The sequence below is a fragment of the Thermobia domestica genome, chromosome 2, assembly GCF_964235325.1.
Source record: "Thermobia domestica chromosome 2, izTheDome1.hap1.1, whole genome shotgun sequence".
NCBI lineage: Eukaryota > Metazoa > Arthropoda > Insecta > Zygentoma > Lepismatidae > Thermobia > Thermobia domestica.
Window position 1 is genome coordinate 323,770,946 of NC_137455.1, and position 27,280 is coordinate 323,798,225.

General features: G+C 34.2%; 1 protein-coding gene across 5 annotated transcripts in view; it reads right to left on the minus strand.

Moving 5' to 3' along the window:
- Positions 1-1,320: 1,320 nt before the first annotated feature.
- LOC145678674 (uncharacterized) overlaps positions 1,321-27,280 on the minus strand; it is a 327,665-nt gene continuing 301,705 nt past the window's right edge. For 4 of the 5 annotated variants that reach the window (XM_081749068.1, XM_081749067.1, XM_081749070.1 and 1 more), the window contains exon 3: positions 1,321-7,880. In XM_081749068.1, coding sequence (XP_081605194.1) covers positions 7,762-7,880 — 119 coding nt within the window. In that variant the 3' untranslated portion in view covers positions 1,321-7,761. The remainder of the gene's footprint in view (positions 7,881-27,280) is intronic. The other variant, XM_081749066.1, reaches the window with a different exon arrangement.

A 27,280-nucleotide genomic window follows, 5' to 3' on the forward strand; every position in this document is an offset into this window, starting at 1 on the left:
TGATAGTTTTCCGTGGTTTTCTAGACCAGTGTTCCAGTTTCTGTTACTAGGTCAGTTATTGGAAATACTGCAGCCTCTATCCAAGACATACACTTAATCTGTTTAATCTATTAATAGGCTGTTAGCATGGATAGCTCTTGTAGTAATTTACTTTCGATTTAGCTCCTTATCCGATGCATGAAGTGTCTTTCCCATGCCCATGTTCCTATTGAAAAGAATCTGTTCGGTAGGGTGGTCCTTATTTTTCGACTTCCGAGTTTTATTTTCTTTTTCTTTTTTTTTTTCAGCTTCATCTTCTGAAAGGGTTCCATATCAGACCAAAATAATCCATAAACGGCCTCAAGTTTTGAATGCATTTTACAGTGTACAAAGAGGTAGAGGTAGCTTGTAAATTTGGAAAAGCAACTAAGTAAGCAAATAGATATTATGAAGATAATGACTGTTAAATGATCAGAGATAAGTTGCAAATAACATTAAGTAAGTAAGTGGGTGTGTGTGTCGTGAAAAGCTATCCCAAAACGATATGCACATGACACCTTTGGAATCTGAATCAAAGATAGCGGACTTCAAGATGGTAGCCATGATGATACTATGTACGAATAGATGTGGTTTTACTTCAATTGTCTCTAGGCAAGATATGGTGTTACTCACTCTAACCGTTCCAAACTTACAAGCTATCGCTTTTCCTCATTTGTATAGTGTATATGCACTCAAAACTTGAAGCCGCTTGGAAACACCATTGAAAATAATATTCAATTGAGCTAATTTTTCTCGCGGGTTACTTTGGTCGGATATAGAACCATTTTACGGGGGGGTGGGGGGTGAGGCTTAAATAAACTCGGAAGTCGGAATTTAAGTAACATAACGTTTATGCTAATATCTTTAGTTCCAAATAAATCTCCAATTTACTGGACATTGCGTTCCGTGTATATTTAGTGAACTTTCTCAGAGACCAGGATTAAAATTGAAATAAGATCAGGATTGTAAAATCTGATGAAAGAAAGGCTACCTACTTACAATGAAAACCCACGCTCGTTACGTAAAAAATATTTAGATTAGTTTTATAAAACTTACTGAAAACGCATAAAAAAATTAGAAGTACAGAACTTAACAATTTATAGGATGTTTCGTATTACAAAATTATAAGTACATTAGAAGTTAAATGTAGATTGCTATACTTTGTGCCACACCATTTTGCAAAATATAAACTAAATATAAAACTAAGTATCCAATACCGATAATCTACGGGATTCGTAGTTCAAACATGATTTTACCAGAAAGAACAGGAAGTTTGACAAAATGAAGAAACATTCACTACAAACTCAACAAAAATTTATTGCTTCCTTTCTGTTTTTTTTTTTAATACATCTGAGCCCTGGCACCCAAGGGACATGCAATATATTTCTTTATTTTTTAAATATATATATGTATATATTACAGATTAAGAATGTGACAAACGATGTACAAGACATCTTATAAATTTATATTTACAATACTGTTCACTTCTTGACATCTAATGCAAACCAACATTCAGGCAAGTTATTCAGTCTCATGTGACTGATGAGCTTTTCATATTTTGTGGCACTTAGTTATTTATTAGCATTCATTTTTTGTAATAATAGATATTTCTTTTAATAATAATATTATTAATAATACAATAAATAAATAAATATGTACATATGCAATATTTATGTATATATGAATTTAACCTTAAATGTACAAATCTGCATGTTGCAAATATGTACTACTTCGTTTATTATAATATTACAAATTACTTTTTATACATCTGATTTCGCAGATATCGTTTAAAAGGAAATGCACACTATGTGCCATAATATATGTATATTTTTTAATAAACCCGTACAAGATAATACCAACAGCCATTGTGATTTTTTCTATGAACTAGGGTTCTTAGTTGTGTTTTCGTGTAAAAGGCAACACTGTAATTAACTTCATACCATTGCAGAGCAAGTAGACAATGTAATAATAATAATAATAATACAGAATATTTGTTAATGATTCTAACACTGCAAAGTAAACTGATGTGTATGAAATATTTTTTTATGTGTTTTTGAGATGTTCTTAAATGTTAGAATATATGATTAAAAAATTGCATATTTATATGTAACTATCCTGAATAAATGAATAAGTGCTATAGTAATTTTACGTATGAAAAAAAAGTTATTACTATATAATATGCATATTTTCCAATACCTTTATTTCTACTTTCTTGAAAATTTCATTTCTATATGTCTAAATAAATTTAATTTAATAATAGCAAACCCTATATATTTTGCGGTTAAATTGTCTTTATCAAACATTTGCTTTCTGTTAGTACTGTATGTAATATGTTTTTTTACTTCGAAGGCCGTTACTTGCTCTTTCCTTTTGTTAAGACTTTCAGTTAATACGTTCTTTTTAACTAGTTAAATGCACTTAGAATATTTCACAGAACATATTAATTATACCTATTCAAAATTAACAACATCATAAATTGTAATGGAACTATTTATATCTTTAATTTTTTTTTTCGTTAGAAGTTTCTTATGAAAATTCGTATTTATGTTTTTATTTTCTTCCAGGAAAGTTAATACTTATAATAGGAAAAAATAAACTGTAAAATGGTTTTACTTGCACATTTTTGACCAATATTTTTTATATCATCCAATATATTATTTAACTTAGTATCGTTTCGGGAAACATTATTATAGTATTCTTATTGTGATTAACTTGAAAACTTTATATTTCTAGGGAATAATAAGCCAAATAGGATATATGAATATTTAAAACTGTAGATGAAGACAATCGCATTAACAAGCTAAAGTTATCACGTGGAGTATGTGACAATCAACAAAGTTGTTTAAAAAAATTCTTTGAGGTTGATATAGCATGAGATAATTCTATAATATACTGATATAGAGACATTATACAATAATGTATTAAAAGCACAGAAATTTTGGTTTGCAAGATTGTTCTAGCCTGGTTCACAACTCTAATGCACTCAATAATTTCAGATTTTGCGATACGTTTGCAACGTCGACCAACCATTTTTTCAAAAGTTATATATTTTACAATACCCATTGTGTGCAGCTGAATGTCTATTTATGCATTAAAGTTCGAAACATTAGAATAATTTTGATTTTGCCTCACTGAATTCTTAACGTAATATGTACTTTAATTTTTATCTTCTTTTATTTTATTATTATTATTACTCATTTTCTGATATTTTAATGCTGTTTGAGAGAATTCTATATAATACTAGGTATTGTCTAAACAAACATTACATTCAGTTTTAAAAAGGTATCTTGGTTTTCATAGATAGGGTTGTCCGAGTACTTTATGCGATATATAGTTACAAGACTACATGAGCGAGATTAGAACCTAGTAAATGATCTGCTTATACTTGAAATCAGCCACAGATTAATGCAACTAATTACTTAACTGGTGAGATGAATTTACTGTGTTTACTTTCTGTATTATCAACATAGCGTGAATTATTGAGTTTCTATCTGACACCGTAACAACTGAACGTGTTTTTAGTCAATGTAAATTCATTTCGTGTGAAATACTCATAGCAGTTATTGTAATGTTAAAAAAAAACGAAAAAAAAAACGGAAGTATTGTTTTAGAAATATTGTATTATATATACGCAATATAATTTTCTGTTCAAATTTTAGTTTATTTGAATCCGATTTAAACTACTCGCTGAGCAAACCAATACGTTTGTTGTAAAGATTATTAACGTGTAACCGTTTTGCCAACCATCTAGTGTTTGATAGGTCCGCCAACTATCCACTTGGCTTCATCAGACACTATTACACGTTAATAAGTTTTACAATAAATTTATTGTTTTGGCTCAGCGAGTAGTTTAAATCGGATTTAAGTCTACTAAAAGCAAAGCTCGTACAATGGAGAATATAATTATTTGGTTACTTTTTCCATACTGCTAGATGTATGTATCTTATGAAAATAATAGATATTGATTCCGATTTAAAACAGACGGAAATAGTTAAATGTTACAATCTGTCTTCGTTAATTTAGTTTAACAAGGAAAAATCTCGGAAGATTCTTTACAGTATAATTGTAACTTGTAAAAGCTTAGATATTTCATATTTGCATAGTTTTCATTTTCTTGAAAAGCTACAATATATAAAAATAAATTTTAAAAAAGTGAAGAAACTAAACATTCAACTGCACACACTTGAGAACAATATGTTATTGCGGACGAACAGATAACATTCGTTTCATACATACCACTAAGTACAGATACATGTTTGAAAAAGGAAGCACAAAGTATATATATTTATATGTATGTATATATTATTATTATTATTTTATATTTGATTTGTAGAGACTGATATTGGACATGAGGAATTGAGAGCTTGTTTCTCAACTTTCTACAGGAAAAATTCTAGGAAGACTTGTCTTATAGTATTAAAAATACTGGAAATCTACTACAAGTAATCGAATACTTCGAGAGCAGTTAGTGAAACCTTAAACTATAAAGCAAATATAAATACGCTTCTTGCATTGAACATATATATTTATATATACATATTTCTAGTTTTAAAATAGTGAGCAACACGATATTCTCCTGTATACACGAAATTATTTACTCAATTGGTATTGTACTTAACATTGATGGTTTTGCACATTAAACAGTATTGAGCCAGCGTCTACATCAAAATATCAACAGTGCATTGTGTGAGTACGTGTGTATGTTCTTATGTATATGAACGTAAGAATATAACGTAGAAATAAGAATAAGGGCAGGAATTTACACTTTAAACGTCAGTATTTTTATAAAGTGGCAAACACATTATGGAAGTGATATGAAAATATCAGAATAGGTATCTATTGATAAATGTGAACAAAGACCAAACGCATACATTTGTATTTTGTATTATATAATATGAAGTATGGAATACAAATCCTTTTCATTTTACTCTTTCTCCTCACCTGACGATAACTATGGCCTAGATACGAAAGCATTGGTTTGGTTTGTTATGTTTCTGAGTGTACATATTTTCTTGTGAGTATTCTTTTCTTCGCTTTCTTATATTGATCCTAATACGATCAATTTTTGCTTGCTTGTAAACTTTATGAAAAAAAAAAATCTACACTTTGTGGTGAAATGTCTCAACGAAAGAAAAGTGGTTTTACGAAAGTTCATTTAATGACGTATTAAACAACTTGGAAGAGGATAATTTAGATCTTAAAAGCGGCTCCAAAAATTTTAATATTCGATGGAAATCTTTTGCGGAAGCAAGTAAGCATTATTAATGTGCAAGACTTTCTTCGGCCAGTCATTCTGGTTGGAATTATTTCTTCAGTCACAGAAGACTTTTGATATATCTTTAGTTCAAGCTTCGTTGCTGAGTGTCATGTCTGTGCACCTTATAAAATTATAAACCTGAATTGTATTTTGAAAGGTTTCATTTATGCAAAATCTACCTTATGTTCAATATTATAAAGTGATATAATTTTAGAATATAATTACTATTAAGTTGATTTTTAGTAGCATGAAATGGGAAGGTTTATCAAGATATGTGCTCTTTCTTGAACCAACCAGTAAATCCATAAGAAATTAAATTTATATGCAAAAAGAGTAGAGGTAAATGTAACGGATGTTGCCGTTTGGTATTTTCCACCAATTCTGCATTTATACTGTTCCTACTACTTATTTTGATTCAAGGTTTGCTATCAGATTCTATTACTTACAGCTTATTATTAGTTTTCAGTTACAATATATAGTTTAATATATAAAAAGATACTCACTAAATCATCCATAATGTGCTTTCCACTGAATTAATATTATACTTTCCAGTAGATGATTAAATAGTAACGAATAATAATAATACACTTCGCCTTTTCTACGTACAGTCTTGTTTAAAAAATGTAGTCACCCTTTTTACTTGAGACTTCCTTAGTCATAGTATGATGATTTTACACGAGGCTTCTTGAGCACAACATGCCTCTGTACTCATTGTATTTTACTGTGTCGCCTTCACGAAGAGAGAACATGGTATTCAAATTCCATGTAGATGATCACTTTGTTTAAACAAAACTACACCGCAGGTAGGCAATTATATAATAATTTTAGTCCAAGACGAGTTCAATAATTTAAGATTTCACTTCTAGAATAGAGTACAAAGATAGCTAAAATTATTGCATATGGTAAAGATTACCATTCTTATGAAATATATTCTTTCTTCTTACAAAGAATTGACAAGTAATTGAGTTATTGTAGTTCTTATTGCAAGATTATTTTGTAGAGATATGATAGACAGAGATTATGTAGTTCTCTTATTATTTCAAGGACAAAATGCATGGTTGATTGTCACGAAATTGAGAGCTGCTACATATTGCAGATAGAATATACATATATACAGCGTGAAGTGTCGAGAGTAAAAATTTGCCCAACTTTTGTGAAAGAATCATGTTCACAGCCTTATATGAACTTTCTGTTTCTTTGAAAGAATTACAAATGAAATGTGATTATTTTCGTAGGCCTTTTTCTGTTTTTTTTTTTAATCCGATAAAACGCAACAAAATCTGTTGGTCCTTGTACTTTTTATATTTTAATATTTTGTATTATATATATTTCTTTTATTAAAAAAAAAGGGAGTGGGGGCGTACCTAAAACCGAAAACATGAAAACAAACACTACTATTTTTTTCAGTTTGCATATACTGTATATATACACATGATAATAATGCAATGACAGATACGTAACTATATATAAACCACTAACAATACATTTCTCCTTAAATATTAAATACAACATTACTAAAAAAATTGTTTCAAGTAATGGAAGTATCATATAAAGTTACTTTAGAATCGAATGCACGAATGAATTTTGCAATGATGTCCCAGCACTTTTCCTTTAAACTTCGAACGAAATAATCATATATAAACAGCACCTGTTTATTAACAATAAGATGGTTTTAAATATGGCTTAAAATAATTCTACATTCACTTATAAATTAACTATATGATTTAGTATTCTTGATGAATCTGATTATCATTCCTGTTTTGTCAAAGTAAATAATGGAAATTTCGAAAATAATGATCTGCATATATTGAAATAATCTTTTGTATGAATTTATAATTTTTAAAAAATTTTGTTTGTTTCAAGTTATTTTCGTTTATAAAATACTTTGTTTCTCACGTCATGAAACATCAAAATTATAATTTACAACCAGGTTTAATATATTTATAAAAGTACTGAATATTCGTTTAATGTAAGTTTACTGCAAAAACACCATGAATGGAGCTTTTTTCTTCTTTTACTGGGTAATACCGTAAATATACTCTTAACATACAATATTATTGTATAATATGCATGTACGAATAATGTAAACTTACAGAAAATGAATTTCTTTAACTTCATAAATACAACGAAATGTACGTACGAAATTTAAAATATCAACTCACATTTTCTTTTTTTTTATTGTTTTCTTACGCTAGAAATTTTTTAACGAATAATAACAAATAAGTATTATGCTATGAGCATTCCAAAAAACACTGATTTCTCAAAATGAACTTGTGGTCACTTATGTTGTAAAATGTTGATTAATTTTTCGTCAGACGGTTTATCAGAATCTTTTTCCCCTGCTCCACCAGTTGAAGACAGTGAACAACATTGGCTGACGTATTGTTTAAAAAAAAAATATTTTCCCGTAACAAAGCTACGTGGCCTGCTGTGTTATCTTACGTTTATCTGTAGACTGGTAACGATGATGACGTAGATAGCGCCCTTCAGCGAGCTCCCGTAGGGGCTTCTGTGGAGGAAACATTGAGACTTGGTACTGAACTGTTGTTGAATCCATTTACGGACCCTCTCATGGAATTCATCCGCATCTCATTCTCTTTCCGAACTGAAATGATACAAAAGAGAATGCCACTGTTAGTTAACTAATTTTAATATATTTTCCATTACTAAATTACAAAATCCTTATAACTATAAGAGAAAAAAGTGTTCTCACAAAAAGAAAATTCCAAACAAGATGCTGAAAGGATACAATAGAACTTCTCACTTCTTATAATGCTGTGTTCTATGTCTTGAATCATCTAATTCCATCTATATGCATAAAAGAAATTTTTCAGTAAATTACAACGAAACACTGACAATCACACCACAATTATAATTCTTAATTATATTAATTTCTGATATACGTTGGTTCGCAGGCACACACAGTACACGCGAACTTATTTGGGGAGGGGGTCCAAAGTTTTTGGAATGGACCCAAATTCAGTATAAGAGTCACATGCAATTGAATTGACATGAACAATAGCAGGAGTATGCTTATCATTAATTTCAAGTAGTGTTGTGTAAAAAGGTTATTATTTCATTTGTGATAAAGGTTTCAATAAAAGTTCGGTTTAGTTTGGAGTCTAATGATATATACAGAAAATGAATGCTACAACCTATATTTGTTTTAATGTATTTAACTTTGGAAAATTAGACAAATCAATCCAAAAAAGTGAATATGTGCGATCCAACTGGAGTCGCCAGTAAGCTGTACACATCCCTTTTTGTTGTTTTCTCTATAAGTTTAGATATGATTGATTCCTCAGATAGAAAAAATACCATTCTTTGTGCATGACCGGAAACCATATTCAAATTATTCAATTAATTCTGAAGTGTTTTAAAAGAGAAAATTTGGGCAAGCACTTTTGATGGTCTTTACAAATGTAACTTGCCGGTACCATTTGTGTAATCTATTATTAAAAAAAAAAAAAAAAATCTGTATCTGATTGTCACACCAACCCACGCACCCCCCCCCCCCTCCCACACACAGATTAGTTCCCATGCCATATGAACTTGAAATGGTAATGTGTCCATTGGATACGTCCTAGGTACTTCCCTCTCCTCTCACTTTAACATTCCATCAGTTCTTTCACCAATATTCACCTACATTTAGGTACTTTAATCCAAAAGGTATCAGTAACGTACGCAGAGAGAGTTTCGAGTTTTAACCCTCCATCAACAAGATTATATTATATATATATATATATATACATATATATATTGTATACCATATTAATATATGTATACAAAAATCCTGGAAAGACTGAACTTTGGATCTTGAAATCCCCTTGATAAAATTGTGTAACATTAATGTAAAAAATAATGCAAGTGCACCCAGATAGTGTAGTTAAGTTAATTTTACTTTAGCTTCCCTTTCATGAGCGAGGCTATATAAGACGTGGGCCTACTTGGGATTCAAACCGCATGAGCTCCCGCCGGGAATCAAACCAGTCTCCCACGCCAAAAGCGTGTACGCTAACCGCTTAGCCATGAGGGAGCTCTCCAGATAGTGTAGAATGAAATCTCTATATATTTTGTTTCACATTTTAAATTTTCTGTACCAGAGGAATTTTCTCTAAAATCCATGATAAAGACATAGGACTCCAGTAAAGACATAGGGCTCCAGGGTAAGTTGTGTAACACCACTGGTTGACTCAGTCGAAATGAAATGAAATGAAATCTTTGAGTTTTACGTCCCACGGTTATGCCGGTTAGGCTAAAGGAGACGGTGATGATGAGTAATGAATGAAATGGTGGAATGAAGAAAGTGGGAGGAAACGGGAGAACCCCGAGAAAACCCACGCACACGGTGTTTGTCCACCACAAAGTTCACTTGGCGGGGGCTGGGATCGAACCCGGGACCCCAAGCACCAGAGATGAACGCTCTACTACTGAGCCACCGCGGCCCCTTGACTCAGTCGAGTTGTTCGATTGTATACTTAACGTGCTCTGTTGAGTGAAGTTATTTTCTTCTTATTACAATGTCTCTATTAGCCTACTTTTCTGTTTGTTACTGTCAAAATCTTGTAACTTAAAATTAAATATGATATGTAAACTGGATGATAATACAACATTTGAACATAATTTTCGCTCTTGCGCATCGTTTTCCCCTAAAATTAGTAAAATGAATCATTGGTGAATAACTAGGAGAATGCCGTTCTTCGCGCGGCAAGAATAAAGTTTATGGGGAATATTTGAAAGCTTTGATATATCCAACATTTTTCTGGTTTCAAATACTTGTCAATGTAAGTTTGATTCCGCTGAAATCATCCACAGAAATGTTCCTAAATAGCTTTTCGACTAAGTTAGACCAAGCCAAGTTGTTTTCTTGTATCTGAAAAAAAAGAAAAAAATGGATTTATTCAAATTCACAGAAATCATTAGTAAGTTTAGTCAATTTTTGTCATCCCGAAATATAAATTCTTTAGAAACGTCTATTCTGTCAAAGTTATGTTGTAAGCACGCTTTCTTTCTGTACACTAGAAATCGGAAGATTTTCTCCGTTTCATGGAAATTGTTACTCAAAATTTACATTCTTTAAACTGAAATTTTCTAAAATGAACACTTCCTTCCAGCGTCGATAGTGATTAGCTTTTTTTTTTTTTTGGTTATGAGAGATGTCTTACGTTTCCCTTTTCCATTCTCTTAGATCTCGAATTTCAGAAATTTATATCTTAGCCATGCTTCAGGGAAACATTTTTAGTAAATTCAATTACCTACCTCCAACTGTTTTGGAAATCTGGTGAGCAGCGAAAAACAGTCCAAACCTGCTTTACCCCCCCCCCGCCCCTTCTTCTAGATTCACTTTTCGTAAAACTGTCCTATCCTCACCTTACGATTCAATAAGCAAATTTGTACAAATTTTCAAGTTTTACCAAATCTTTGGAACTCTTGGATGCATGAGTCAAAGAAAATGGTCAAGACCTTCTTTACTTCCTCTGTCCAGTGTACATAGGAAATATTCATATACAAAACTTCTAGGTTCTATTCCAATAGTAGCCTCCCCTTCTTTCCATGCGAATGAATTTAAAAAAAAAGTCTGATTTACAGCCTAGAGTGTAAGAACATTTTATATAAAATTTCAGGATTCTATGCCTCATAGTTTCGAAGATCTGACGAACAGAACAACATTGAATAATGACCAAAGCTTCAACACACAATGTATATTAAACTATAATGTGTTACAGTTTCGGATAGAGGCAAAAGTGAGGTCAAAGGGCGGGAGAAATTTTTATCAAGAATCCCCACAATGCCCCAGATTACCGTAAAAGACCCTGATCTCAGGTTTTAAAAAAATCCTGAGACATCCCTATTTACCCTAGGATCATAATCCGCCAATCATTCTTTTCAGAATAGAACTGCCTTTCAGACGGTAACATTCACATGTCTCCATCATGTATCTGAGGCGGGAAAATCCCGAAAAAAAAAAAAAAGGAATTTTTGGTTAAAATATCAAGTTTTTCAACTTTTTGCCCCTCTGGACCCCCTTATTTTAACGCAGAGATCTGAAAAATAATCTGATAAATACTACTCGGTGGACTGAATGTTTATGCAATATTTCAATCTTCTAGGTGCAAAAGTAAGCCCGTCAAAAAAATATACCGACAATACCCCATGTTCTCGTATACAGAAGCATATTTTGTAAAATTTCCCTGAGACATCCCTAATTACCCTAGGATCATGGTTCGCCCATCATTCTCCTCAGAATAGAACTGCCTTTCAGACGGTACCATTTACGTGTTTCCATCATATATCTGAGGCGTAAAAATAGTAAAAAAGGGATTTTTTGGTAAAAAAATGTCCTTTTTTTAAACCTTTTTGCTCCTCTGCCCCCCCCCCCCCTTCTGCTAACGCAGGAATCTGAAAAAATCTGATAAATACTACTCGGTGGACTGAATATTTGTACAAAATTTTAATCTTCTAGGTGCAAAAATAAGCCCGCCAATAAATAATGAACATAGGCCTAACAAAAGAAAATATATTGTTTAAAGTTATGACGTCATCACCTCCTATGTCTCGAGGCAGGAAGGTGTGAAACCATACGTAACGTGTTTTACAATGCCTCTGGAATTGAAAAACAAAAAAAGCAAAGACAAAAAAAAAAAAAAAAAAAAAAAAGAAAGAAAAGAAAGAAACCGGAAAAAGCCCAAATAGGGGAGTTATAACGCGATGTACCATAAAACACCCGTATGGTACAAATTGCACCGTAAGATCCCGAAAGGGGTATACGTATATTCTCGAAATTTTGTATAAATATTCTACTTGCGGTGTAAGTTGAGGGGATTTTTCCAAATGCCTCATAAAGGTATAACAGGACTTCAATGTTTTTTTTCATAATAACATTATCCATGGCTTTGGATTGGATCTTATAACAGAAGAAATATTGACCAAAGCTACAACGCACATTGTATTTTAAACTGTAATGTATTACAGTTTCGGATATCTACCAAATCCTTCATCAGACACTATAATAGACACTATAGAACATGAAGATACACACTAATCGTCATCGTTATGAAAAAGTCTAAATGCTATTGGCTGAAGCCTTCAGCTAATTCCGTAGGGCCCGTGTCCATTTTTCAACCAATCACATCCCGCAATTTTTGGTCCTTGCAAATGCCTTTTTCAGTTTTATCTTCCTGTCTATGCTATCCAAAATTCTCTGTCATAATTCATTAATAGGTAAGACCCCTGTCCAGTTCATCAACTTATCGCTCCCTACCTTCTTTATCCAATCTGCTTCTTTCCACTTCCTTATTATCATTTTCTTCTCTATCTTCAATACTTCCGTCTTATCCCAGTTAATTTCGTGATTAGTCTCCTTAACATGTTTGTATACCGCATTAGTATATTTCTTCCTCCTCACATCATCTTTATGTTGTTTTATCCTTTCTTTCATTCTCTTCCCCGTCTCTCCTACGTATGACACATCGTAGTCCCCCCACACGGTACCCTGTAGATTACTCCTTCCTCTTCATTAATCATTTTGGTGCCTTTTTTATTCTTCTTTATTGATTTCAATAAGTTTTCTCCACTCCTTCTATAAGCTTTGACCTCTCCTTTCTTAAGTAACTTCAGTTTCTTCGTTTCTTCTCCCATGCTTTCTATATCATGCCATCTTCCGATCTCCTCCTCTTCCGCTTTTTCCCCCCCTCTTGCGTTCTTCTTCTTCCCTCTCTAACTCCTTCCTGCTGTAACCTTTCCACATATAGTGTGTTTGAAAAAGAACTCCCTAGTTTTAATGTGTCCTAGAATCTGTACAAAGTGACATACACTATTCTAGTTTGTGGTGTTTGATTCATCAACTCTCCAAGTTTGGCTCCCGTGTAGTTGGCAGGTCTGCTTGACGTTGAGACGGCACCAGTGCTGTTCCCCCCCCCCCCTCTGTTTCCTCAGTTCAGTCCAGGCAGATGTGTAGTGCAGAGAAACTCAGCAAAAAATGTGCACTCCGCAACAAAAAGCGCAGTGTGTTATTTTGCTTGTGAAAACATTAAACAAAACTTGAGGGAATTCTCTTTCATGATATGTACTCATTGATGTAAGTTTTCATTCATTTCCCAATTAAATTTATACTTAAAACTAGGAAGTTCTTTTCCAAACACCGTGTATAATAAATAAATAAATAAATAAATAAATAAATAAATAAATAAATAAATAAATAAATAAATAAATATGAGTCTGTATCTTCATTTATGTTCTATAATGTCTTATTATATTGTCTGATGAGGGATATGGTAGATATCCGAAACTGTAACACATTATAGTTTAAAATACAGTGTGCGTTGAAGCTTTGATCAGTATTTCTTCTGTTACAAGATCCAATGCAAAGCCATGGATAGTGTTATTATGAAAACACTGAAGTCCCGTTATACCTTTATGGGATATTTGGAAAAATCCCCGCAGTACAGACTTAAATGACGACTTCATTGTATGTAGAATAAAATATTTTTATGTATGGACTTGGAGACTTTTTTACATTCTATATATAAAATAAGATACTTGACTCCTATACTCAAACACATGAGGAAAGTTAGGTGCAGGTACCTCAGAAACAATAACTGAAAAAACTATATATTGCCTAAGTTTATTGATTAAAAAAAAAAAAAAAATCCTTGTTTATTACTTTAACCATAAATACTTTAACCCTCAACCTTAGAAGTGTGTCCAATGCTTTTAGATTTAATCACTTTATTCATTTTACCTCTCCAAAAAATATTTTCAGCTTTTTAGTGTATTTTCCTAAATTTTTGTTAACACTAGGTGCCATGTGCATATATGTTATGCACACTTGGGGGTTACTGGGGAACCATATGAATATACGCATATAATACGCACATTTGAAGTGTTATTCAATATGCCAGTGTACGCTGTTGGCCCCAGAGTAAAACATCTGCTTTTGGGGCTTTACATTTCAAGTATTAATGAATTCAATAACACTGAATTACCTCACAAAAATAATTTCCTTCTGTTTTGTGCAATCTGTATCAATTCTATAGTGCATTGTTATAGACCTACGCGGGAAGTCTTTTCAAGTTAATCATTTAATAATATTTACGTAAATCAATATTTTACTTAGTTTGACATACTTAAATTTTATCTTCTTCAGACACTGTGTGCGCTCTAAAGGTTACCTATGCATTACTTTCTTCAATGCTAATCATGGGCGCCCGCAACGGTGGGGACAATTGCCCCTTGTGCATTTTCGAAAGGGATTCAGTTCTTCGAAATACATGTCAAAACATGCTAGATTTACTTACTTTTTCACTACAGAACTCAAATACATTGTAGTTAATAAAGTAATGCAGTGTGAGTTAATAATAATTATTTTACATGAAAATGTGATTTAAAATGAGTAAATCTGAGACTTTGCGTATCAGTCTTTTGCATCCTTCCCTTTGGGAAAAATCCTGCGAGCGTTCCTGGTGTCAGTTATTTGTAATAAAAGTTCAGCTTCTGGGGTATCACATTTTATTGAATAATTGTCAAACAGGTCTATGCTGTACGTGATTAAAAAAAAACTCTTCTGTTCTTGTTATTCTTATGATATTTTGCTTTCGAATTCTCGATGGAAATGATCTTTGCTGTCGTGAACATAGAGAAACAAATGTGATATACAATCTCTATGCTTAAATTTTTAACAGACAGATTTATAGTTGAGCGTATCATATTAGCAAAATTATTTCTGTAATTTGTTATAAGGAGAAACCAACAGATTGTTTTTAGGACACGGGCCAGCAACAACATTTTTCAAGCTACTTTAAATAAACGGAAAAACAAAGAGCAGCTGTTTCCAGTTTGGATTTTGTAAAAGAAAAATCACTTCATTTTCTAAAATGAGTTCGAAAGATACAACTATCGTTAGAAGGATTTAACTGCTCTTTTTCTTCGTTTCGCAGACAGTTTTCCCCTCTTCATTCCGTTTTTGTTCTGCTTCTGGGTTAACGACTATCTCACATATCACAGAGAAACTAGAATTAGAGACCTCATATAGTGCTTCGAAACTAAGTAGGTCAATTATTCTGCCATCTATCGAAGAAAGGTACGAAACTGAACGAGCTGCAGAGAATTTTGTTGCTAGGACGTATAAAAGGTACTTAATACTGAACCAAGAGTTTTCTTTAACATTTACCGACAGTTATAAAAAGGGACTGTACTTTGTAACAAAAAGGAAGAAAATAGTATATTATTTTTAATGTTAGAGGGTAATTTATTAGCTGCAGCGTCATTTCAGATTTTGTTAGGGGAAGGGGGACAAGATTCCCCACAGACATTTTTTTTTTTTTTATTAATACGTAACACAATTCATTAAAAAGCATGTAACCTATATCTCAAACTTAGGGGAGGGAAATTTTCCTCGAACATCCTCCTAAATGATGCCTTTTTTTTTCATAACTTATTAAAATACAAGTGTGAACGCAAATAACTCAGATAATAACAGGTACGGTATTTGGTTAGTGACAAGACTTCCAGTATGATAGAATTGTCAGTTATTGATTCAACTGCAAGAGGATCTTTCCAGGGAATGACGAATGTATTGCATTTCGCTGCAACAACAACAAAAAACACTCTACCTATGTTTAGTAGCTAATTAGTCTCCATCTGTTTACTAAATTTCAGCTCGATCGGTTAAGAAGGTGGTTAATAAATCGCCCAGCGTTTTATTTAAGCGGTATTGCATCTCAATTTGCTATATAAAATCCTAAAAAATGCGATGCATCTATAATCATAGCTTATTACCGACGCCAACTACTTAAAAAAAATATATATATCTTTTGTTCATGTCGAAATGGTTCTCTTTTGATCTTACATAAAGCTCAGTGATGAATCTTCTTTCAAAAGCCTGACACTTTCTTTAGGTGACTATTAAGCTCTCAGTCAGATAATCTACTACATACCTAATTATTGGAAATTGTATGTGGAGCTAACGACAGATACTATATTTGTTTCGACACTTTATTCCATCTGTAAAAAAATGAGGCTCAATGACCTCTCGGAATCCACGACCCAAGTTACTTTTCGGAAAGTAGATTACATATGACTCTTCTACCCTCCTATCTTTTCATAGTTGTTCTATTGGCGAAGAAATATCCCTTTTTCTAAGCTCTCCTGTTGTGCATTGAATGAAAAGTAATGTTAGGTTTAAAAGGTTTAAAAAATGAATAAAATAGCTTAACTAGACCCGAGTGGCAATTGGCTATAGATCGAATATGAGTTAGGAAATGAGCATTAAGCTATTCTGGCTTTTATTGTAAATGGCAGTTCGTCGACACACAATATTTATTCATATGTAAAAAAAATAAAAAAATAAAATACACTTAAGTAGTAGATTGTAGGCTACTCAATATCTTGTTTGTCTTCCTTTTAGATTATAGACTACAATATCTTGTTTGTCTTCCTTTTAGATTGTAGGCTACTCAATATCTTGTTTGTCTTCCTTTTAGATTGTAGGCTACTCAATATCTTGTTTGTCTTCCTTTTAAATTGTAGGCTACTCAATATCTTGTTTGTCTTCCTTTTAGATTGTAGGCTACTCAATATCTTGTTTGTCTTCCTTTTAGATTGTAGGCTACTCAATATCTTGTTTGTCTTCCTTTTAAATTGTAGGCTACTCAATATCTTGTTTGTCTTCCTTTTAGATTGTAGGCTACTCAATATCTTGTTTGTCTTCCTTTTAGATTGTAGGCTACTCAATATCTTGTTTGTCTTCCTTTTAAGGTTAACATCCACAACCTTCTTAATACTGGCATACGAGTGTCTTCAAGAATACAGACTTGTCTGCAGTATGACTGCTCTCAGTCAGTACTTGTGCCATTACTTACGACCAAGTATTACTTACTGAATTCTCGGGAAGAACAAGTTAACGTGCTTTATACGTAGGCTGTGCTTTTTCTTCTGAAACTGTGTATGATTAGGCCTACTATAGAAATAAAAGAGGAAAAAAAAAAAAAAAAGAATGAAGGGGAATGATGACTGAAATGTTGATTTAAATTAAGCATCTGCTTTCACATACCTATATTATCCTCTGAATGAACTCTTCCAAGTAAAATCATTAAAAATTCACCCGTTTTTTGTATGTTTGAGTTGAAAGTTACAACAACTAATGAATTATGTACGAAGAGAGAAAGAGGGAAATTTACGTTATGGAAAGTTTTATTTTCCATTTTTGTTTTTAGGAAGAATGAATAGACATTTTTTTTTTTAAGAGTGAGGCCATTAGAGAGAAAGAGAGAAATAATTATTTCGAGAATTGAGAACGCATGTCGCAGCAGAAATTCTATTCAGCAGTGGAACACTAGAACTTGAATCATAATGTTATGTAATCAAGTGCTACAAACTACTCTAGAATGTTCCGTTTTTTAACCTAGAATCGACATCAGAGGTTTCCAGCTTTTTGTTTACCTGGCGTCCCCCTTTGTAAACCTTACACACTTTACGCTCCTTCCTCCGTTCCCACTCTTTGGCTATATGATACACGCTTTTTGTCTGACTCTGATTTCAAATGCAGTATTGGATTTTCAAATCTTCAATAATAATTTTCTGACACTTGATGAGATAAATGTTAAGTCCGTGTTGTACAAATGACATTTTGTACGTACATTTTTGATAATTTTGTTAAATATTCTTGAAATCTTGAAAAGGAATAGCAAAGGCAAAATATCAAACATGTAGCGTGTGTAAAGTTTGGTAAAGCTAACTGATAAAAGCTAAATCGTAAGTGGTAGTTTATTCATAATTTCAATTTATTTCTGTCAGTGGCTTCTGTTCCCTTTGCTTGCTCAACAGGTTGTCTCAGAGGGCGTTCCCCAGGTTGTGAACCACTGAAATGAAATGAAATGAAACTTTGAGTTTTACGTCCCACGATTATGCCGGTTAGGCTAAAGGAGACAGTGATGAGAAATGAATGAAATGCTGGAATAAAGAAAGTGGGAGGAAACGGGAGAACCCCGAGAAAACCCGCGAGCACAGTGTTTGTCCACCACAAAATCCACACGGCGTGAGCTGGGATCGAACCGGGGACCCCAAGCACCGGAGGTGAACGCTCTACCACATTGTGAATCACTGATCCATATGCACCACCGTAGGGGTCAGTAAAACAATATTAAATTACATTCAAAATTAATTAAATTTTTTAAAGGAAGGTATGAACGTGCATGCTATTTTTCTTATAATTCATCCCTTCATTTATAGTTCCCCAACCTTTCAACTTGGCGTTCTTCTTTGTAAATATTGCGAACTCCATACTCAACACTCATTACCGTTCGCGCTTGGGATGTTTGTGATTTTCGGTCCCCTATGAGCTAAGAATTCATTAAATAACTTCACAGTTATTCTTTCCTCCGAAGAGATCAGTGGCGGATCTAGTCCGGGGGCGGGGTGCCTAGTGACAAAAAAATATTTAAGATATTTATATATTTTTGAAAATATATAATAAAAACTCATGATATAGCTATCATAGTCTGGGTTCTGGTTGTCCTCCAAGGTTTTAGATCCGCCATTCGAGGTGATGAAACAGAAAGTAGCATACCAAAAACTATTTTTAGTAATTACTAAAAATATTTAACTCTTGGGAACTAATAAAATTCTAATATTGTTAGCATTTAATGAGAAAAAAATGTTGAAAGATCAGTTATATACCAATTAATAGATCTTAATGAGTAGAACAAAATGGTATGCGTCAGTGTAAAAGCTCAGGTGTAGTTGGAGAAAATTGAGAAAAATTAATTATTTTTTAAATCTTAAAATTAATGCTGAACGAGAAAAAGTCGCTTATTAAGATGAAGTATACTGTTATGAAGCTCTTCATTATAACACTAGCAAAATGATAGTACATAGTATTGTTAGTAAGATACAGGCCCAAAATTATTTCTAACTCTTTAAACTCTATTTGCTATTTGTTCAAAATATTGTCCTAAGATAAGAGATATACCAGTCGACAGATCACACATAGGCCCTAGTTTTAACAAGATGACATGCTTATGAATAAACTCTGATGCGTAGTTTCCAAGCTAATCGAAGAAAACGAACTTTTGTGGCGCTAAAGTGTAAAGTTTTTCGTTTCCAATAATAACTAATGATTCTGAAGTGAAACGAAATGAAATCTTTCAGTTTTACGTCCCACGGTTATGCCGGCTAGGCTAAAGGAGACGGTAATGATGGGAAATGAATGAAATGGTGGAATGAAGAAAGTGGGAGGAAACGGAAAAACCCGAGAACCCCCCCCCCACGGTGTTCGTCCACACAAAGTTAACTTGAAGGAAGTGAACAAGAGACCTTACACACCAGAGGTGAACGATCTACCAGTGAGTCACCGCGGCCCCAACTTCTGGTTCTCTACTGGTATACATTGTTTATAGCTAGCTATATTTGTGTAGTATAACCAAATGTTGTAAAATATTAAAGTAATACATTCGTAACTGTTTAGAGTGTTTGCCACTGTTAGAAGACATGATATGATATTTAAGTGTACATGTCTTCTAACAGTGGCAAACACTAAACAGTTACGAATGTATTACTTTAATATTTTACAACATTTGGTTATAATTAATTTGATTTTTATCAATGATAGTGTATGTTTTCCAAAACTAGATACAAATTTACAGAGTAATCAGAATTTCTGTACTCTGAGTAATGTACTTAATGCAACGGTAGATCCAGAAAGGAGCGCGTTAACTCTTTTTGTACTACTTCTGTGAGACAATGCAACATTTTCTGCTGTAAATATATTAGTTCAATGACCTGCTTTCGCTCTGTAGTTACTACAAACTAGCTAATATTCCCAAATATTTCAGCTTATAATATTTTGCGCCTTTCCCGACTTTCCATGCTTTTCCCCTTAAAAAGGATGAAATATAAATCTTCCGTCTCCCAGCGGTGGATTCTGAAGGGAGCGTGTCTTTCTCAGTGGAAAATGTAACTTTTTACGTTATTTCAAGAAAACGAAACGACGAAAATATGATTTGCTGTTTAACAGACTGAAAGCAGATTATTGGTCTACAATATTGTTACTACAAACTAATTAATACCTTTCCAGACTGGTTAGATATGCTGTACATAGTGAAAATACAAACGCCAGTGAATTTAAATTGAATTATACGTTCTTTGAAAATTGTTGCTGCTGTTCCTCTTTCAGCAGAAACACGTAACTAGAAACATTCCTTACATACAGCTGAACAAGTTTTCGACAAGAAAATTTTGTACCAAAGTGCTGCACTGGAACTGCACTGTATACTATTTGCTAAATGACATCCTGCACAAGAGTGACATGTAATATCTATTTCACCTTAGCTCCGGTGAGTGAGGAATAAATGAGCAAACTCCGAGGTCTTCCACGTTGTATGCCCGGGAGAAACACTGCAGTTGAATAATTTGATGATTGTTCGGAACTTTTTTTTTTTATTTATAAAGCAAAGTTCCGAGGGCACAAGAAAGAAGATTCGTCTGAAATGTATATACTCTCTTATTCGTGAAGCCACATAGAAATACACTGCTCGAATTTCAGGAAATTAATTTTTTCATTAAAAAACCCGCTTCTGTCTGTAGCATCATGATGACCGCATCCGAATCTGGCGCTACCATGACACTAGACTGGGCGAAGCTTGCATTATGCATCCCCATGTCGCCATTCCGGTGTTATATGATTTTATGCATATTCGTACCTCCTACTCATTGAACATTTGACCAGTCAACAGTACAGTACTGTACGCCCTGCTGTGAACTACATTCCAGCAGGATAACGCGCGCTCCCATGAGACATACTGTCCTACACTTCCTGGCCGGACACAATATTCCTCTGTTTCCTTGGCTAGTGCATTCCTCCGATCTCTCTACGATTAAACACGTCTCGTCGATGGTTGTCCAATCTCTCACACCTAGGAACTCTGTCAGCTGCAGTTGATGAGCTGTGGTATAGTGTAAAAGACACATGGCTTGTTATACCTCAAGAAGACATCCAAGACTCATAGTCTTGGTGCCTCGCTGTGTTGCAGTCATTCTGGACGCTCATGGTGGGCTCACAGACACTGATCATCAATATTTCTGGTCCAATATATATCCAGTAGAATATATCGCCAGAAACGGATGCAGCTATCATGATACTGCACACAGAAGCGGGATTTTTGTGAGAAGAATGTGTCCTAAAATTCGATCAATGTATTTTTATACGGCTTCATAAAAGGGAATATATGAATTTAAGAAAATCTTGTTTCGTGTGCCCTCAGAACTTCTGCTCTATAAATAAAAACGGAACAGACCAATAATCATTTTTTTTTCTCCAAGGCATACAATGTGGAAGCCCCGGAGTTGGCTAGTTTTTCCCACACTCACCGGAGGTAAGGTGAAATAAATTGAGATTACATGTCACTCTTGTGCAGGATACGACATTTAGTAAATACTGTGGAGTGCAGTCCCCTTACAGCACTTTCGTTCCCTCTCAAACAAAATTATCTGGTAGAAAAAGTTGCGCAGCTACATGTAGGAGTGTTTCTAGCTACGTGTTTCTGCTGAAAGAAGAGCAGCAGCAAAAATTTTCAAAGGAGATATGATTCAATTTGAAATCACTGGCTTTTATTTCTTCGATATATACGTATGACCAGTCTGGAAAGGTTTATGTTTAATCATTTTGGTACTGGGGATGGACGAACAAGAAAACTCGAGCAATATGCAAAAAACATAGTTAAAGCTTGCGCATCGGAAAGTTTTCGCTCCAACGCTTGGGAAATATTAAGTAGTTCGTGACTGAAAGCTGTAGTCTATTATATTGACAGAAAATCGTATCTTTGTAGCCTCGTCTCGAAATAACGTAAAAAGTTATATTATCCTTTGAGAGAGACACGCTCCCTCCTAGTTTGACCGCTGGGCCACGGAGGGTTTATATCTCATCCTTTTTGCGCAAAAGATAGAAGGTTTCGAAGGGTGCGAAGTATTATCCGTTCAAACATTTGTGGATATTAGCTAGTTTGTAGTAACAATAGAGTAGGCGAAGATCATTGGGCTATATTAACACAAAAATACTTCTGTAATCTCGTCTTGTTGAAATAGCACAAAATTAGTTATATTTTTCCTTGAGGGTGTCCCCCCCTTCTAGATTCGCCTCTGAGCCACGGAAAATTCATATATCTTCCTTCATGCGAAAACGATGGAAGGTTCGCAGAGGGCGCAAAATATTTCCCGCAGTGTTTCTCAGGATTTTTAGCAAGTTTCTGCTAAGAATAGATTGAGCGCAGATTATTGGTCAAATATATTAAATAGAAAAAGTACTATTATTGTATCGTACTTTAGATTCCGGTTGACCAACCTTACACGAGCTTTTGAAAATTGTAACAACAAACATTCACAAGAGACTGCTATAAATTGTTTTGCGTATAATTGAAATATTCAGGATAGTTGATTTATTGTATTTTCATTGGTTAATATGTTTTTGTGAGGCTATCATAAAGAGGAGGTCACACCTTTGATCAGGACCAGCCGCGCACCCAGACATTTTTATTTGAAGAGGTCCAAGCTTTGGAGCGGGGGAAGGGGGTCCAATAGTACAAGCCACTACGTCTATGTAGTATTGAACGAATATTATTCTGCACCCGAAAAGACGATAATTTATTGTAAACTACTTCAACCTATATTTTCAGAAAAAAAAAAATTATAGAACTAGATTGTTTTTATAAAAGGAAAAGAGTGTGATATCACAGATGGTGTGAAATCAAATTTTGATGATACATCAATCATTTTGCTGTTAAATATGTATAGTTTTATTGAGAAAGTGTACAAATGTATGTTGAGTTAGGAAGTTTATTTTTTTTGGGGGGGGGGGGAGTTGAGTTGATTTTAGTTTAGCGTCCCTTTCAGCAACGAGGCTATATGAGACGTGGACCTACTGATTAACGTGGAATCCGAACCACATGAGCTCCCGCCGGGAATCGAACCCGGGTCTCCCACGCCAAAGGCGCGTACGCTAACCGCTTAGCCACGAAGGAGCTCTTTGGGGGGGGGGAGTACGGACCCGTTGGACTCATGAGTGTGTCCCTGATTAGAACAATTGTAGCAAAGAAACCAGGGACGGATCCAGGACCGACTTCTGGGGGGGGGTTGTAATACTGCTTCTTTTAAAGGTTCGAAACTTTGGGATGGGTTTTATTTATATATATAAAATAAGAAAGTTTCCTCTTCTGGGGGGGGGGGGACGATCGCTCCGATCGCTTCCACCCTGGATCTACCCCTGGAAGAAACAAGTAATATATAGTGTGTCCAAATTAGTTTTCCATTTCGCTTCCTTCCGTTAGAAGCACAAACAAAACCAAAACTTTCACCTTTTGAAAATATACAGTATAAGTGAATATAGTTTAAAGTTTCTAGGTTATCATTTTATATAATAGTTTTTAATAACAGGAAAGTTTTAAGGATATTTGTTTTTTCTTTTTTCTAAAAAAAAAAAAATGAATTGGGTACTAAAACGCATTTGCAAATGACATCCGGAGGCTCGCACCATATGGCGTGGACATGTGATGTGAGCTGCTGACCCGTTGATGTAACTCGATCGTTTTTTTTTCTTTCTTGTTATTGTTTAAGCAATGCCACCATTGAGGACAAAGATGAATAATGTCTTTTTCCTCTTCCCACCGTTCGTCTCGTGACGGATAGATTTGTCATTTTGGCATCGCTTCAACTATTTCTGGTCAAAACATATGACGAACACTGCAAGCGCATTTTTGAATTAAAAGAGACATTCTTAACATCAGTGTTGCTATGTGATAATTGATAATTAATATAATATTTCGCACTATATCAGTAAAATTATAAAGAAGTACTGGCAAATGTACTTTTTATTTACTCTTGTTAAAGAATGACTGAATATTATGGTTGGTTAATCAATCATATTTTAATTACCTAGCGTATTTCGTAAACCCATAACTGTAATTTAATATGAAATATCTTATGCATAACTGTAAATTAAGAACGACGAAAAGGCGGTACTTTTGTCAGCAAATAGTTATAAATTACTGAGAAATTTTGCAGTATGTGTGTGGTGGCTATAAAGTCTGTATGGTACTGTTTTCTCATTATAGGCAAACGGTAGCGTTAAGAAAAACGATTGAATTGCGATAATTCTTAGTTACAGACGAGAAGCTATTGATTGTGGATCGATCCTAAAAGCAACTCGTGGTAGCACTGCCCTACAATGTAAACGTTTCAATAAAATTATAAAAATGAAATGAAATCTTTGAGATTTACGTCCCACGGCTATGCAGATTAGGTTAAAGGAGACGGTGATGATGAGTAATGAATGAAATGGTGGAATAAAGAAAGTGGAAGGAAACGGGAGAACTCCGAGAAAACCCACGCACACGGTGTTTGTCCACCACAAGGTTCACTTAACGCGAGCTGGGATCGAACCAGGGACCCCAAGCACCAGAGGTGAACACTTTACCACTGAGCCACCGCGGCCCCCCAAGTTGGGTTAAGATCGGATGAATTTCATCGTTTACGTATGATTTATAGCGCTACTATCCTGCGATATTAAAAACAAAAAACAAATAAAGTATGAAAATGAAAGATGCACTCATTGCATTGTGTTCCCACATCTTCCAAATGTTCGATGTGTCCACCGTTGATCCATACGTCATCAGGGGCGCACCGAAGGGGAGAGGAGTCCACCAGGTTTGGACCCCCAAATTTCCTAACTATGCATACATTTATACACTTTTTCAATAAAATTAAACTTTATTAACATGGAAATTGATGTAACTGAAAATTTGATCTTACTCCTCTTATAAAAAACAATCTAGTTTTATTATTTTTTCTGAAAATATAGGTGGAAGTATTTTATTACAAGTACTTATCGCTTTTTCAGGTACAGAATAATATCCGTTTAATAGCACCTAGACGTAGTGTAGTTGCCTGTAGTGTTGGATTCCCCAAATTTTGGGACCTCTCCCAACAAAAATTTCTGAGTGCGCGCCTGTACGTTATACATCTCTTACAGTGTAGTTTTTACATCATCCCTCCACCGAAAGTTACCGGACTCATCCGATCTGACTTCTTCATGTGGAGTTGTGTGAAAAACAAAGTCGACGTACAATCTCTAGTACAGCACACGCTATTCTTTAGTACAGGCTTTCCCAAACGGTGTGTTGAGATATATTTATTTTTAAATTCTAAAATTTCACATCCAAGTGGCCTAAATGCCTTTATACGACACATTTTATTTATTTTTTATCATGAAGTAATTGATAAGTTAAAATCAATTTTGAGAGACTACCAGTCAAGTTCACTTGACTATGCTTACATAATACTATGTAGAAATCTATAAACTTCTACAATATTATTTACATTACTATGTAAACGAGTATAAATGATTGATTCATCGCCGCCTTGGCCATAGTACTACAGGTAGAAACGTGTCACGAAAGAAAGAGACGAGGAGAGATTTTTGGAAATGTATCCTGAGGGGGTAAAAGGCGCTTCAAACTTTTTGCCAATAATAGTTAGAATTAGATGGCCATGTTAGTCCATCACGTATGAGAGATAATGTCCCTCGGTGATCATAGTATCCGACGAAAGGGAATGAAGAAAAAGGAAGTTACTAAGCGGCTTGGGATTATTATGTTAGGTACCATCTCGGCATTTGACTGATGGGAATGGGGAAAACCCAGGTAAACCTGACTCACACTTTCTTTTTGACCGAGTGTCCCCACAGAAATTCGAACCCGGAACCGCTCGCATCAAAGGCGAGAGCATTAGCGACTAACGTTACGCGGGACCACTGCCAGTAATAACGAATCTCACAAATCCTTGGAGTGAAAAAGCTGAAACTTAATATAAAAGCTCTTTATTACAAATAAGGGGACAATTGTTTGTGTGTATGAAAATTTCGTAGCTAAGGAATATCCCAAAAATACGAAACCTTCCCTTTGTTTAATCAGAAAGTGCTGAATGTAAGAATTACAAGGGTGCCGATCCTGGGTGAGCCGGGGGCCCTGGGTCTCGTCAATGCTCATGTGTATTTTTATGAATATATATTTTTATATGTATTTTTATGAATACACAATATTTGACAATTTGAATTCAATTTGTCTTAAAATCCTCACATATGCCTTCTTAGGCCTTTGTCTGCAACCAAATACATCTGAATGCCCCCCCCCCCCAAGTTACAGAGAGAAATCGGCGCCCTTGAACAATTAGCTTAAGTTGGAAATATGAAATACGATATGTAGGATTTTTAATTAAAATTAAAGAGTGATGATTGGTCAAGTATTTATTGTGTCCCAGACGAACAGTATAAATGTATAAAGGAGTTTTGGTAAACTAGACTCCTTAAAAATTGATATTTCACCAACGTGACTTCCCACAAAGGGACGCCACTGAATAGAAATTATAATAGCTTATTTTAACTTCTTCAATAGGCTCATACTTTGTATCTATCATACACTAAAATCTATGGGCCCTATGCAGAGTTGTTTTGACGTATGATTAGCGTCATACTAAAGATCTGACTACTGCAAGAACCATATGTTAGTCGAACTCTTTAGTATGGCTCTAATAATGCGTCAGAACGACTATGCATAAGGTCCTATTTGTTTAGTGTTACTATTTAAAACGATATTTTAATATTATTTTCATTTTCTTTAGGTAAGAAGCTAAATCAAGTTAGATTTTTTTTTTAAATTCTCTTTTTCAATAAAGAAGCAAGTCTGAATTACAGCTGTTAGCCAAACTGATTTCATTCAATCTTTAGAAATATCAGATATGGTGTATATGAGAGAGAAACAGTTTGGACACTCATTGCATTTAGATTTTCATTTGGACAACCCTGTGTGACGCACGTACTCTTCTGACGGCAACAGTTGTCAAGTTTTGTGGGTAATGCGGCTGGAAATGGTCAAATACACCCTTCGCTCTCTCTCTCTCGCTCGCTCGCTCCCCGCCTTGTTCCACATTTAAACTGGGAAAACTCCACCACTGCCACGTCAAGCG